The sequence below is a fragment of the Nicotiana sylvestris genome, chromosome 7, assembly GCF_000393655.2.
Source record: "Nicotiana sylvestris chromosome 7, ASM39365v2, whole genome shotgun sequence".
NCBI classification, from domain to species: Eukaryota; Viridiplantae; Streptophyta; class Magnoliopsida; order Solanales; family Solanaceae; genus Nicotiana; species Nicotiana sylvestris.
In genome coordinates, this window is record NC_091063.1 from 74,794,523 (window position 1) to 74,807,612 (window position 13,090).

General features: G+C 39.4%; 1 protein-coding gene across 1 annotated transcript; it reads right to left on the reverse strand.

Annotated features, from left to right (window-relative positions):
* Nucleotides 1–9,679: 9,679 nt before the first annotated feature.
* LOC104241725 (probable galacturonosyltransferase 12) lies at nt 9,680–13,090 on the reverse strand. The gene is made up of 6 exons (XM_009796659.2): nt 12,725–13,090; nt 11,811–11,866; nt 11,506–11,661; nt 10,724–11,314; nt 10,298–10,600; nt 9,680–10,197 (listed from the first exon to the last, which is right to left on the reverse strand). Exons 1-6 carry the CDS (start codon nt 12,945–12,947, stop codon nt 9,913–9,915), a joined length of 1,614 nt encoding a protein of 537 aa, XP_009794961.1. The 5' UTR covers nt 12,948–13,090; the 3' UTR covers nt 9,680–9,912.

Below are 13,090 nucleotides of genomic sequence, written 5' to 3' on the forward strand. Positions count from 1 at the left end.
AAGAAGGCTATTTTTATGGGAATTACTTCTGGAGTCAAAGGATATCGCTTATGGTGCCCTATGACAAAGAAAGTAATATTCAGCAGAGATGTTACCTTTGATGAATTTGCTATGGTAAATAAGGTAACAGAAGATACCAAACAAAATGAAGGTGCTTCTAAGCAGGTGGAGTTTGAGGGAAAATTTATTTTTCCTACACAAGAAGCAGAGGAGGAAACAAATGAAGATTACCCTCTGGAAGGAGAGCCAGTAGAGGAGATTCCAACTCAGGAATCTCAACAACAACTTGAATCAATAGCAACCAGCAGGCCAAAAAGAACAATAACGAAACCTGTTCGTCTCATAGAGACGGTTGCTTGTGCAACCTCAATTGTAGCTGATGATGTTCCTACTACTTATAAAGACGCTGTCCAAAGTTCAGAAGAAGATAAGTGGAGGATTGCCATGAATGATGAAATACAGTCCCTTCATCAGAATCATACATGGAGATTGGCCAATCTCCCGAAGGGAAAGAAAGCAATTGGGTGCAAATGGGTATTTGCAAAGAAGGAAGGATTTCCTAACCAAGTAGATGTTCGCTACAAAGCAAGATTGGTGGCCAAAGGATATGCTCAAAAGGAGGGAATTGATTACAATGAAGTGTTTTCTCCAGTTGTAAAACATTCCTCCATTAGAATTATGTTGGCTTTGGTAGCACAATTGGATTTGGAACTAGTTCAGATGGATGTAAAAACTGCGTTTTTACATGGAAACTTGGAGGAGGAAATCTACATGACTCAGCCAGAAGGATTCAAAGTTGCTGGAAAAGAAAATATGGTGTGCAAACTTGAAAAATCGTTGTACGGATTGAAACAATCTTCTAGACAATGGTACAAGCGATTTGACGAGTTTATGTTGCGGCAAGGGTACAAGAGAAGCAAATACGATCATTGTGTGTATTTGCACAAGCTTAAAGATGGTTCCTTTGTATATCTTCTCCTATATGTTGATGATATGTTGATAGCTTCCAAGAATTCGGAAGAAATTGATAAGTTGAAGATTCAACTGAAGAAGGAGTTCGAGATGAAGGATTTGGGTGAGGCAAAGAAAATTCTTGGCATGGAGATAATTAGAGATAGACGTTCAAAGAAACTCTGTTTATCTCAAAAGGAATATTTGAAGAGAGTACTTCAACGTTTTGGCATAGATGACAAGACTAAGCCAGTTAGTACTCCACTTGCTTCCCATTTTAAGCTAAGTACTACTATGTCGCCAATGGATGAAGCTGAACGAGAGTATATGTCAAAGGTACCATACGCAAATGCTGTTGGTAGCTTGATGTATGCAATGGTTTGCACAAGGCCTGACATTTCACAAGCTGTTGGAGTTATTAGCAGATATATGCACAATCCAGGGAAGGAGCATTGGCAAGCTGTGAAGTGGATTCTACGGTATATTCATAATACTGTAGATGTCGGGTTAGTTTTTGAGCAGGAAGACAATCAGTTTGTAGTTGGATATTGTGACTCAGATTTTGCGGGTGATATGGACAAACGAAGATCAACTACTGGTTATGTGTTTACTTTTGCAAAGGCACCAGTTAGTTGGAAGTCTACTTTGCAGTCAACAGTTGCTTTGTCTACAACAGAGGCAGAGTACATGGCTATTACAGATGCTGTGAAAGAGGCAATTTGGCTTCAAGGATTGCTAAAGGAGCTTGGTGTTGAACAAAAAGGTATCACAATTTTTTGTGATAGTCAAAGTGCTATTCAATTAGCGAAGAACCAAGTTTATCATGCAAGGACGAAGCACATTGATGTTCGGTATCATTTCGTACGAGAAATCATAGAAGAAGGTGGAGTCACGGTGAAGAAAATTCATACTACAGAGAATCCTGCTGATATGCTGACAAAGGTGGTGACTGCGGTCAAGTTTCAACATTGTTTGGATTTGATCAACATTGTTGAACACTGAAGATTGAAGATGAAGACACAACCAAAATTTGTTATTGAGAGAGAATTGAAAATGTGGAATTTTGCCAAGGTGGAGATTTGTTGAAGTTTGGCAAAATGCCAAAGTCCCACATTGGTTGGGAGTTAAGTTTGGGGGGATTTTTCCCCTATAAAAGAAGGCCTAATGTTTAGGATTGAAACACACCTCTCATTTGCCTTCTCATCTGTTTAAGGCATTTGTATCTTCTCTCTTTAGTATTATTTCACTTGTATTTTTGGAGTGAAATAAAATATTGGTTGTGTCCGAGGAGTAGGCAAAATTAGCCGAACCTCGTAAATTCTGGTGTTCCCTTTATTGTTGTTTTATTGTCTTATTTATTATTTGGTGGCTGTCATAATTTTTGGTATAGTAGTTGTGACTTATTCACACTATATACATTTGGCTTCCGCAACAGGGTTATTCTTCAATATCTCATCAAACAAGTAGTTAAATATCCATGAATGAAATATCAGTTATTCGTCGCGACTACTATTCTCACGATCATGGTCATGTTCGTTTTCGACGTGAAGTTAGTTCAAAAGTTGAGAAGAAGAAGTGCCCTAGGTGCAGCAGATGGTGCAAATATTATTATTCTACCAAAACCAAAAGTACTGCTTCAAGTTCAGTTAGTACTATCATTATGTGCCCTAGTTGTGGCAACAAGTTCGATCCTAAGGCCACTTTGTCCACTGCTACCAAATCTTCCCTTGCACTGGCAGAAACAAGATCATCATCGGAGGTTGTCTCTACAAGCTGTTCGTTGATGTTTTGAACGAGAGGCGCCTGCAGTGAATTTAGAATGAGAGTAATCTTATTAAATGTTCTAATTTTTCTTGTACATGTATACGTCGATGTAAGCAATGAATTTAGTATTTGGCAATTTCTATTTTGCGCCTTGAAGAGAATTTGGGTTGATCTGTATGTTTTGACATCTTTAATTACTTGAAGAATGTACGTTCCTTGCTAATCATTCATATAGTAGAGATATAAATTTGATGTATATAGTTCGGACAAATTTGTATACTCAGGTTTTCTGCAGTAACAAATTGTCGTATTTCTATTCCTACTGAATTAATATCCTTTGTTTTTGTCTTTAACATTTTTTTTACTCATCAAGAGAAACAATTAATGGTCCATTCACTTTTAACCCATCCTTTGATAAGGTTGGGATTTTGTTCCTTGTTTTTTCTTGTCTGTGATTAGTTAAGTAGGGAAAGGAATCGTAATATATACCACATTCAGGAATACTAAAGAATTCATCCATTTTTTTGCCCTAGTTGAAATTGAGCATGCAATCAACCGTGACAAGACAGACGTTAGACGTTATTGTTACGTGTTAAAATCGATACTAGGTTTGCATTTGTTATTTTTTGTTACAATCAACAGTGGGATCAAAGAGAAAACACAAGCCAAAATTTTTCATTTCACTTCTCAGCCTTAAGTTGAATCTCCAGCGGTTGATGACTCCCCAGCTTTACCACCAAAGGATGTGGTGCAGTAGATGGGACTGCTCCTCCTTTAATTAGAGGTTTCGAGTTCGAGCCCTGGGTTTGGAAAAATCCTTGATAGGAAGCGCTTCCCCCGAATGGGGCCCTACGCGGCGCGAATCCGGATATAATCGGGCTCCAATATGGATATCGGACACCGGGTGGGAACCAAAAAAAAAAGAAAGACTCCCCAGCTTCAAATTGGCAATAGTATTTTTAATTTTTTTAGAGATCTGTATACCCATAAAAATTGTAGTCTCTCTTAAGTGAGAGAAGTAAATTTCTTCTAAAAGAAAAATTATTGAGTATGAAATGAAACAAGTCCAACTAGAGCTGATGATAATCATACAGCCTTCCAACTAGCTTGGGGTTAAGACGCAGTAATTGATGTTGTTGTCTCCTAAGATCTATGGGAAACAACCTCTTTACTTGCACAAGGTAAGAGTAAGGTCGATGTACATATTATGCTCCGCAGATCCCACTTGTGGGAATATTCGCATTGGGTATGTTGTTGTTGTCTCCTTTAATAAGAATGTTTGGTTTGTGGAAGTAAAACCTTTTCGAATGACAGAGGCTCTATTGCATCTTTGCACAATAATATGATTTTTTTTCAGATTACCTTTTTCTGTATTTTTTGTGGAATACTTAACTTACTGTTAGTCGAGAAAAAACTGTTGGGAATAAACCCCTTACCAAAATAATATTCACGGTAATAAAGCGGAATAATAATGTAGCACCGAGATACGGTAATTAACAAGAATAAAAGAGTAACAATGACACCAAGATTTTTACGTGGAAAACCCTTCTGAATAAGGGAAAAAACCACGACCCCGAGAGGAGCAACTGATATCACTATAGTAAGGAATTTTACACTTTGTAGGTCGGAGATAAATACTCCAAAGACCACTACAACACTCAAAAGAAATAACCCTCTTTTGATATTCTCACCTCACTACAATATCGCTCACTCTCTATTTTCCTCACAGACTATTTTCTTATACCTTGTCTGTGAAACCTCACTCTTTCTTTCTCTCTTTGTTGGTGTGAAGAAATGAGAGTTGAAGCTCTCCTTTTATAGCCAAAGCTTCACCCTCTAAAGCCTACAATATTTGACAATTTACACACACTTTTCACAATTCAACAAAGTTGGCTACCAAACCAAAGAAATTCAACAAGGTTGGCTACCAAACCAAACTAATTCAACAAGGTTGGCTACCAACCAAACCAAGTCAACAAGGTTGGCTACCAAACCAAAGAAAACTCTTATTAGGCACATGCCTAATACTTCTTCAATGAGATGGACATCATCAATCTCCCCCTCCAGTCTCATTCATCCAGAGGAGGTAGCACTGTCTTCTAGTTTGAGTGCATGCCGACAAGTTCTTTGCATAGCTCGAACTTGTTCCTTGGTACCACCTTGGTCAGCATATCTGCGGGATTCTCATTTGTAGAAATCTTCAAGACTTTTAGAGATTCATCATCTACCATTTCTCGAATCCAATGATATCTCACATCAATGTGTTTGGTCCTTGCATGGTACATAGAGTTCTTGCTAAGGTCTATTGCACTTTGACTGTCACAATAGACGACATACTCCTTCTGATGCAATCCAAGCTCTTGAAGGAATCGCTTGAGCCATATCATCTCCTTGCCAGTTTCTGTAGCGGCAATGTACTCTGCTTCAGTTGTTGAAAGTGCAACGCACTTCTGCAACTTAGACTGCCATGATATAGCTCCCCCTGAAAATGTAAACAAATATCCAGTAGTGGATTTTCTGTTGTCAATGTCACCCGCCATATCAGCATCTGTATAGCCCTTCAAGATTGGATCAGATCCTCCAAAGCACAAACAATCTCCCGTGGTACCTCTCAGGTACCTGAGTATCCACTTGACTGCTTCCCAATGTTCCTTTCCAGGATTTTCAAGAAACCTGCTGACAACACCAACTGCGTGAGCAATATCAGGTCTAGTACATACCATTGCATACATCAAGCTTCCGACTGCTGAAGAATAAGGAACTTTAGCCATGTTCCCTTTCTCCTCCACTGTTGTAGGACACATCTTCTTACTCAACTTTAGATGACCAGCAAGAGGTGTGCTGACTGGCTTAGCATTCTTCATGTTGAAGCGTTCTAGTACACGTTCAATGTACTTCTCCTGAGATAGCCACAACTTTCTACTTGTTCTCTCTCGAACTATCTTCATCCCTAGAATTTGTTGTGCTGGGCCCAAGTCCTTCATATCAAATGACTTGGACAGATCTCCTTTCAACTTTGCTATCAACCCCTTGTCTTTTCCTACAATTAACATGTCATCCACATACAACAACAATATAATAAAGTTATTCTCAGAAAATCTTTTGAAGTATACACATGGATCAGAATAGGTCTTTAGGTATGTTTGACTTTTCATGAATGAGTCAAACTTCATGTACCACTGCCTTGGTGTCTGCTTCAATCCATAAAGACTCTTATTCAATTTGCACACCATGTGTTTCTTTCCAGCTACTTCAAATCCTTCTGGCTGCTCCATATAAATCTCCTCTTCCAAATCTCCATGAAGAAATGCAGTTTTCACATCCAACTGCTCCACTTCAAGATCTAGGCTAGCTGCTAAGCTCAAAATTGTTCGAATAGAAGTCATTTTGACAACAGGTGAGAAAATTTCGTCAAAATCAATACCTTTCTTTTGTTCGAAGCCTTTAACCACCAATCGAGCTTTGTATCTGACCAGCTTGCCATTTCCATCTTTCTTGAGTTTAAAGACCCATTTGCATTTGAGTGGTCTTTTACCCTTTGGAAGTTCAACCAGCTTGTATGTGCCATTTTTCTGTAGAGATTCCATCTCTTCTTGCATAGCTTTCATCCACTGGTTCTTTTCTGGATGGGACAACACCTCCTTAAGACTTTCTGGCTCCCCCTCATCACTGATGAGGACATACTCTGTGGAAGGGTACCTGCATGACTCTACCCTTGGCCTCTCTGATCTCCTCAGAGGTTGAGGTTGTTCTTCTCCCTGAGTGGGGTGCTCCACTTCCTCGACACCTTCATCAAGTTGCTCCCCCTGCTCAATAACCTCACCAGGTTGCTCCACCTGCTCGGCAACCTCGTCGGTTGTACTTTCTGCACTTGTGGGATTGTTAGAAGTAGAAGGAATAGTAACAAAGTTAGGAATTATACCATTCTTCGCCTTTTCTAACATATCAGCAGCAGTTCCAACTTCACTTTCTCGGAAGACTACATCTCTGCTTCTGATGACCTTCTTCTTTACAGGATCCCACAGTCTGTACCCGAACTCTTCATCTCCATATCCGATAAATATGCAGGGAACAGATTTATCATCCAGCTTTGTTCTCTGCTCTTTTGGTACATGTGCAAAAGCTCTGCAACCGAACACCTTCAGATGCGAGTAGGACACCTCCTTGTTGGTCCAAACTCTCTCTGGGATTTCAAACGCCAACGGAACTGATGGACTCCTATTGATCAGGTAACAGGCTGTCTGAACTGCTTCACCCCAGAATGACTTAGGCAGTTTAGCCATTCTGAGCATGCTTCTCACCTTCTCCACAATGGTGCGGTTCATCCTCTCGGCTACGCCATTGTGCTGTGGGGTTCCAGGAACTGTCTTTTCATGTCTGATCCCATGACTTGAACAATACTCTTCAAATTCCCTTGAAGTGTACTCACCTCCATTGTCACTTCGGAGGCGCTTTAGCTTTCGACCCGTCTCCCTTTCTACTAGAGCATGAAATTTCTGGAAAACTTGAAACACCTGATCTTTGGTTTTCAAAATATAAACCCATAATTTTCGTGAAGCATCATCAATAAAAGTAACAAAATATTTGTTACCGCCCATTGATTCAATTTCCATTGGGCCGCAAACATCAGAATATACTAAATCAAGTATATTCAATTTTCTTTCAGACGATGTCTGAAATGAGACTCTATGCTGCTTACCAAATAAACAGTAGTCACAAGGTTTTACAGTTGTACCTTTGGCATAAGAAATGAGTGATTTCTTGGCAAGAATCTGCAATCCCTTCTCGCTCATATGACCCATTCTTTTGTGCCATAAATCTACAGAAATCTCATCTTGTGCCGCGTTCAATTCACCTTGGCATATTTCTGCATTTGTCCTGTACAACGTGCCACGAGCAACTCCCTTTGCAATCACCAATGATCCCTTAGTGAGTCTCCACTTTTGATTTGCAAAATAACTCTCGTATCCATCTCGGTCTAAAGCAATTCCCGAGATCAAGTTCATCCGCAAATCAGGTACATGCCGCACATCCTTTAGAACCAATGTGCATCCGACATTTGTCTTGATACAAATGTCACCAATCCCCGCAATCTTTGAGTAACTTGTGTTACCCATTTTCACTGTGCCGAAATCACCTGCTACATATCTGCAAAAAAGATCTCTTACCGGTGTGGCATGGTGAGATGCCGCTGTGTCAACCACCCATTCCGACTCTGGACCTGACAGGTGCATGCATTCCTCTTCCTCATTTATAAAGAGGACAACATTATCATTATTTTGCACCATGGCGGCTGTGTTGTCGTCATTCTTCTGGCCACTGGTTTCACCTTTGCCCTTCCTTGGATTTGGGCAATCTCTTTTGAAGTGACCTGGTTGATTACAGTTGTAGCAATTTCTGACTCTTGATTTGGATCGGTTCTTTGACTTCCCACGAGCTCCGGATCTACCATAGTTGTTCGAACTCCTTTGATAACTCCTGCCTCTACCTTCTGTGATGAGAGCCTGTCCTTGATTTTCAGGCTTCTTTCTCATCTTCTCATTGAGTAGAAGAGCCGATGTGACATCTTTCAACTCAATAGTAGTCTTACCGTGCAGGATGGTTGTTGCCAAATTATCGTACGAAGATGGCAACGAGTTCAATAGCAAGATGGCTTTATCTTCTTCCTCGATTTTCACTCCGAGGTTGGCAAGCTGTGTGATTAGTCCGTTAAACACATTTAAATGTGACAAAAAATTCGTACCTTCACTCATGTGTAGGGCGTATAACTGCTTCTTCAGGTACAATTTATTTGTCAGCGTTTTGGACATGTATAGGCTTTCCAACCTTGTCCAAATTCCACGTGCAGTGTCTTCATCAATGATGTTATTTACCACATCATCTGATAAGTGCAACCTAATTGCACTAGCAGCTCTTTCATCCAAGTCAGCCCAATCCTCAGCTTTCATGGTATCAGGCTTTTTGGAATCAACATCTAGAACCTTGTGTAATCCTTGTTGGATGAGCAGATCTCTCATCCTTCTTTGCCATGTTGAGAAACCGTTATCTCCGTTGAATTTTGCTACCTCGTACTTTACTCCGGACATTTTTATTTTTCACCAAGTATAGTACTACCGACAGTGAATAGTATTTCAGTGAACGAGCAGAACCTGTGCTCTGATACCAGTTGTTGGGAATAAACCCCTTACCAAAATAATATTCACGGTAATAAAGCGGAATAATAATGTAGCACCGAGATACGGTAATTAACAAGAATAAAAGAGTAACAATGACACCAAGATTTTTACGTGGAAAACCCTTCTGAATAAGGGAAAAAACCACGACCCCGAGAGGAGCAACTGATATCACTATAGTAAGGAATTTTACACTTTGTAGGTCGGAGATAAATACTCCAAAGACCACTACAACACTCAAAAGAAATAACCCTCTTTTGATATTCCCACCTCACTACAATATCGCTCACTCTCTATTTTCCTCACAGACTATTTTCTTATACCTTGTCTGTGAAACCTCACTCTTTCTTTCTCTCTTTGTTGGTGTGAAGAAATGAGAGTTGAAGCTCTCCTTTTATAGCCAAAGCTTCACCCTCTAAAGCCTACAATATTTGACAATTTACACACACTTTTCACAATTCAACAAAGTTGGCTACCAAACCAAAGAAATTCAACAAGGTTGGCTACCAAACCAAACTAATTCAACAAGGTTGGTTACCAACCAAACCAAGTCAACAAGGTTGGCTACCAAACCAAAGAAAACTCTTATTAGGCACATGCCTAATACTTCTTCGATGAGATGGACATCATCAAAAACAAGATGTTAATTCTTACTGGAATGAGGTGGAAGCTATGTACTGCAATCACTTTATCCTTTGGTCTGTGTATTTTCATTTCCAAATATATCCATCATATGTTAATTATTTGCTAATCCTGCGTAATAGACCTGGAAGTAAACTTAACACGGCGAATGAAAATAGTATTTTTTTACCATCTGTATAAGAATTTTTGGTTGAAAGAATCCATCATACTGTATAGAATCTAAACTGCAAAATAAAATACATTGGAGAACCAGAAATTCAAGTGATCAGAGCTCACGCGCGCTATTGCCATCTTGCATCAGGTATTGGAGGCCTTCAGTTCCTGTGAACTCTCCCCAAACTTTGTTCTCTCATTAATCAACGTGCTCTTATCGCAGGTCATTTCAAGTTGCTCTAATATGACAGCTTTTGATAAATTTATCAGAAAGGTTAACGTACTTTGTCCACAAGGGTCGAAGTTGTGGGAATGCTATATCTAGCCAAGGTTTTGCTCGACCATTGAAGTGGATCACACCGGCATTCTGAGCTTCTGCTACAGTTGTATTATCTTGGTACCCCAGTCCTAGCATGTGCCAAAAGGGATCAATGGCGTGGACGTGGCCATGAAATGCAATTAGACCAGGAGGTAATGTCCCTAGCTGCCATAAACTTAGGTCCGATTTCAAGTTCTGCATAGGAAAAGCAAAACTTAATGATAGAATGTTCAATTATGACTTTCGATAATTACTTCGCAAACAAAAACCTATTTTGATATCACTTGTAGATTACCTGTTCGAGCCAGTAGTGGTATGTCTGACTAATATTTGTTTTCCTCCATGCTTCTAGATCAAAAATATTCATGCCATAGGCCCACGCGCATTCGCTGGGATTAAAGCTTCTTGCTATTAGAGGATGAGAAAAGTTTAAATAGCTTTTGAAGCGCTTTGACATGACATACTTGTCCCCTCCCCTGCATGTCTCCACTGCTCCGTTCACCTTGCCATTCATGTCAATGTCCCATAGAGGTGAAAGATCCGTTTGAACGACGATGTCATCATCCATGAATACTACCTTATCTAGACTGGGATACAACTGAAAAGAAATTTATATTCTCAGTATATAATTGTTATCCAGGAAAATGGGGATGGATCGTCAATCATGGATGTTACATGTAACTCAAGTGAAATATATATGTCTTAAATTTCAGGGTCTTACCTCTGGCAAATGTATCCTTATGTGGTTCATCAGTGAATTATATTTGGGACTGAGTGCTTGTAACTTTGCTGCGATGACCTTAGGCTTCTCAGTTTTGTTTGCCACAATTGCTGATGACCCTCCCCTGAACTGTGATCTAGCTTTTTGGTCTTTCTCCATAGCTTCCAGAACCGGGACCTTCCCCTTTGTGAACCAATCGAAATGATGCAACCCTTTAACCTCAATAACAGCTGGTGTTAAAGGATGCAACGAAAACCAAGCTTGCATAGGTGCATAGGTTTTTCTATCTGTGATTATGTGAAGGACTATTTTTTCAGGGCGCAAGAAATTCTGCACGAGTGATGAAGCAACAACTGAAGCAGCAAGAACATTGTCAGAGGCAAGAACGAAATGGAAGTATGAGTTATCAACAAGGGCGGGGACAAGTTCAGGCAACGGTAATTGGAGACGGGCATTGGAATTGGTAGAATGCTCATGCGCGAGCTTGAGAGCAAGGCAGTGCAGCTGTTTTGGGATGCTACTAGATGCCACATGTCGATACAGGTATTCTTGGATTTTGGCAGTTCTCGTCGTCTGTTCTAGCAGGGTGACCTACAAAAGCAATATGCACTAATCAGGCTTTGACTTGGAACCAATCAGACTATGAGAAACTGTTTACATTTAGAATGATTATAGGATTTCCTTTTTGCCTGGAGTGTCTGAATTGTCCATATCGTATGGGCTTTTGCTTCATTATATCTATTCCTATATATGTTGTGGAATGGACGATAAGAACATAATACCATAGATTTGAGCTTGACAGCAAAGGTTTTCGCGTCTGGTCTTCCAACCTTCATTTCTGCAATAAACTCATCTAATGTTTGAGGAGATTCAGGCCTTGTTCGCATTTCAGTTTGATCTGAAGGTTCCTCCAATACTTGGTATATCACCTCGGGAACCTAACAAATGCAAGGTAAATAAGAGACAAGACAATGTAATCCCAAAACTAATTAATAGAAGCACTAGTAAGGGGGGATATCTTCATTATTCAATAAGAGAATATCGCAGTGTTATGCACAGGGAAAAGATACATGACTCAGAAGCGTACAGTTGATTCAAGCCGTTTCCCCAAAATCCTTGGTCCAATTTTTTTCCCCAAGCAACCTGTAGTAAAATGATATTTTTAGAATGCATATAGCAGAATGATTTTCAGCCTTATCGTCCATGAAAGTAAACAACGGGGGAAAGTGAAAGGTGATATGTGTCAAGCTTTTAATCATCAGAAATAGATGCAAATTTTATCTATTAGCTTCCCTGAGAAAGATCTCTAAGTATCCTCTTTCTTAATTTAACAGAGTCTGCAGTTCCTTAAGTAAGGCAAGTTTAAGTTCAATGCATATCTAATAACATCAACTTAAGTTTTCTGTATTCATAAATGAGTAAGAATATTTGGATGATCACAAATACTTCAATGTCAAGTAAGTTCAGTATGGACAGATTTAGTTTTCTTTTACAAGCTACAGCTAACTTGAGCAACAGTGTTCTGATCATCTTTGACTCTCTAATAGTGGCGAAGACAGTAATTTCTCCAATGGTATTCAAACTTGAAAGAAGTGAAAAGAACTCCTCGATAAAGGGTGTTCAATATATATTATATAACTCTAAAACCTAATATTTTAGCTATATGCACAATGTAATTTTTCGACGACCACCCTTATGAGAATATAGCTTCGCCCGTGCTCTCTAAAACGTTATGCATTTGCTATTTTTCTTTCCAATGTAACACGTATATTTTGCGACGTACTTACTATGCATTACTACTAGTATGTTATAAGAGAAGGTAGCATTACTGCTTCTAGAGCTGTTATATCTGTAACAACTTAATATTTGCTAATACCATGTAAGATTATGCATGAAACTAAATTCCTCCCATTATCCTTTTTCTAATGCTGCTTAATTAATGTACCTAAACATATTTTTCACATCTTCTATATAGCATTATAGAAAGAGAGAGAGATGCACCTAGGGTCGAACATTTTCGTTCTCCATCGATGGTGTCTATAGCTGTTAACACGAAGACAAACCGGAGCAGGAATGTAAGGAACAGGAGGAAGTAGAAGACCATGCGATATGATAATCTTTTAGAGCCAACTTTTACTTTAATGAAGTCCTTGAAACCTTTAGCAGGCAGAACAGTGACATGCCTCAGACTTGGTGATATGTGGAGCTGCATTGCATTTAACATTCAATAACAAAAAGGAAAATGAACCACCCAAAAATAGGCAGAAAAAACCACAGTGCTTGAACTCTAACTATAACAAAAATATTGGTACTTTTAGTCTAGTCATTCATTAGGCAATAACTCAGAGAAGAAGTTGAGTAGAATGC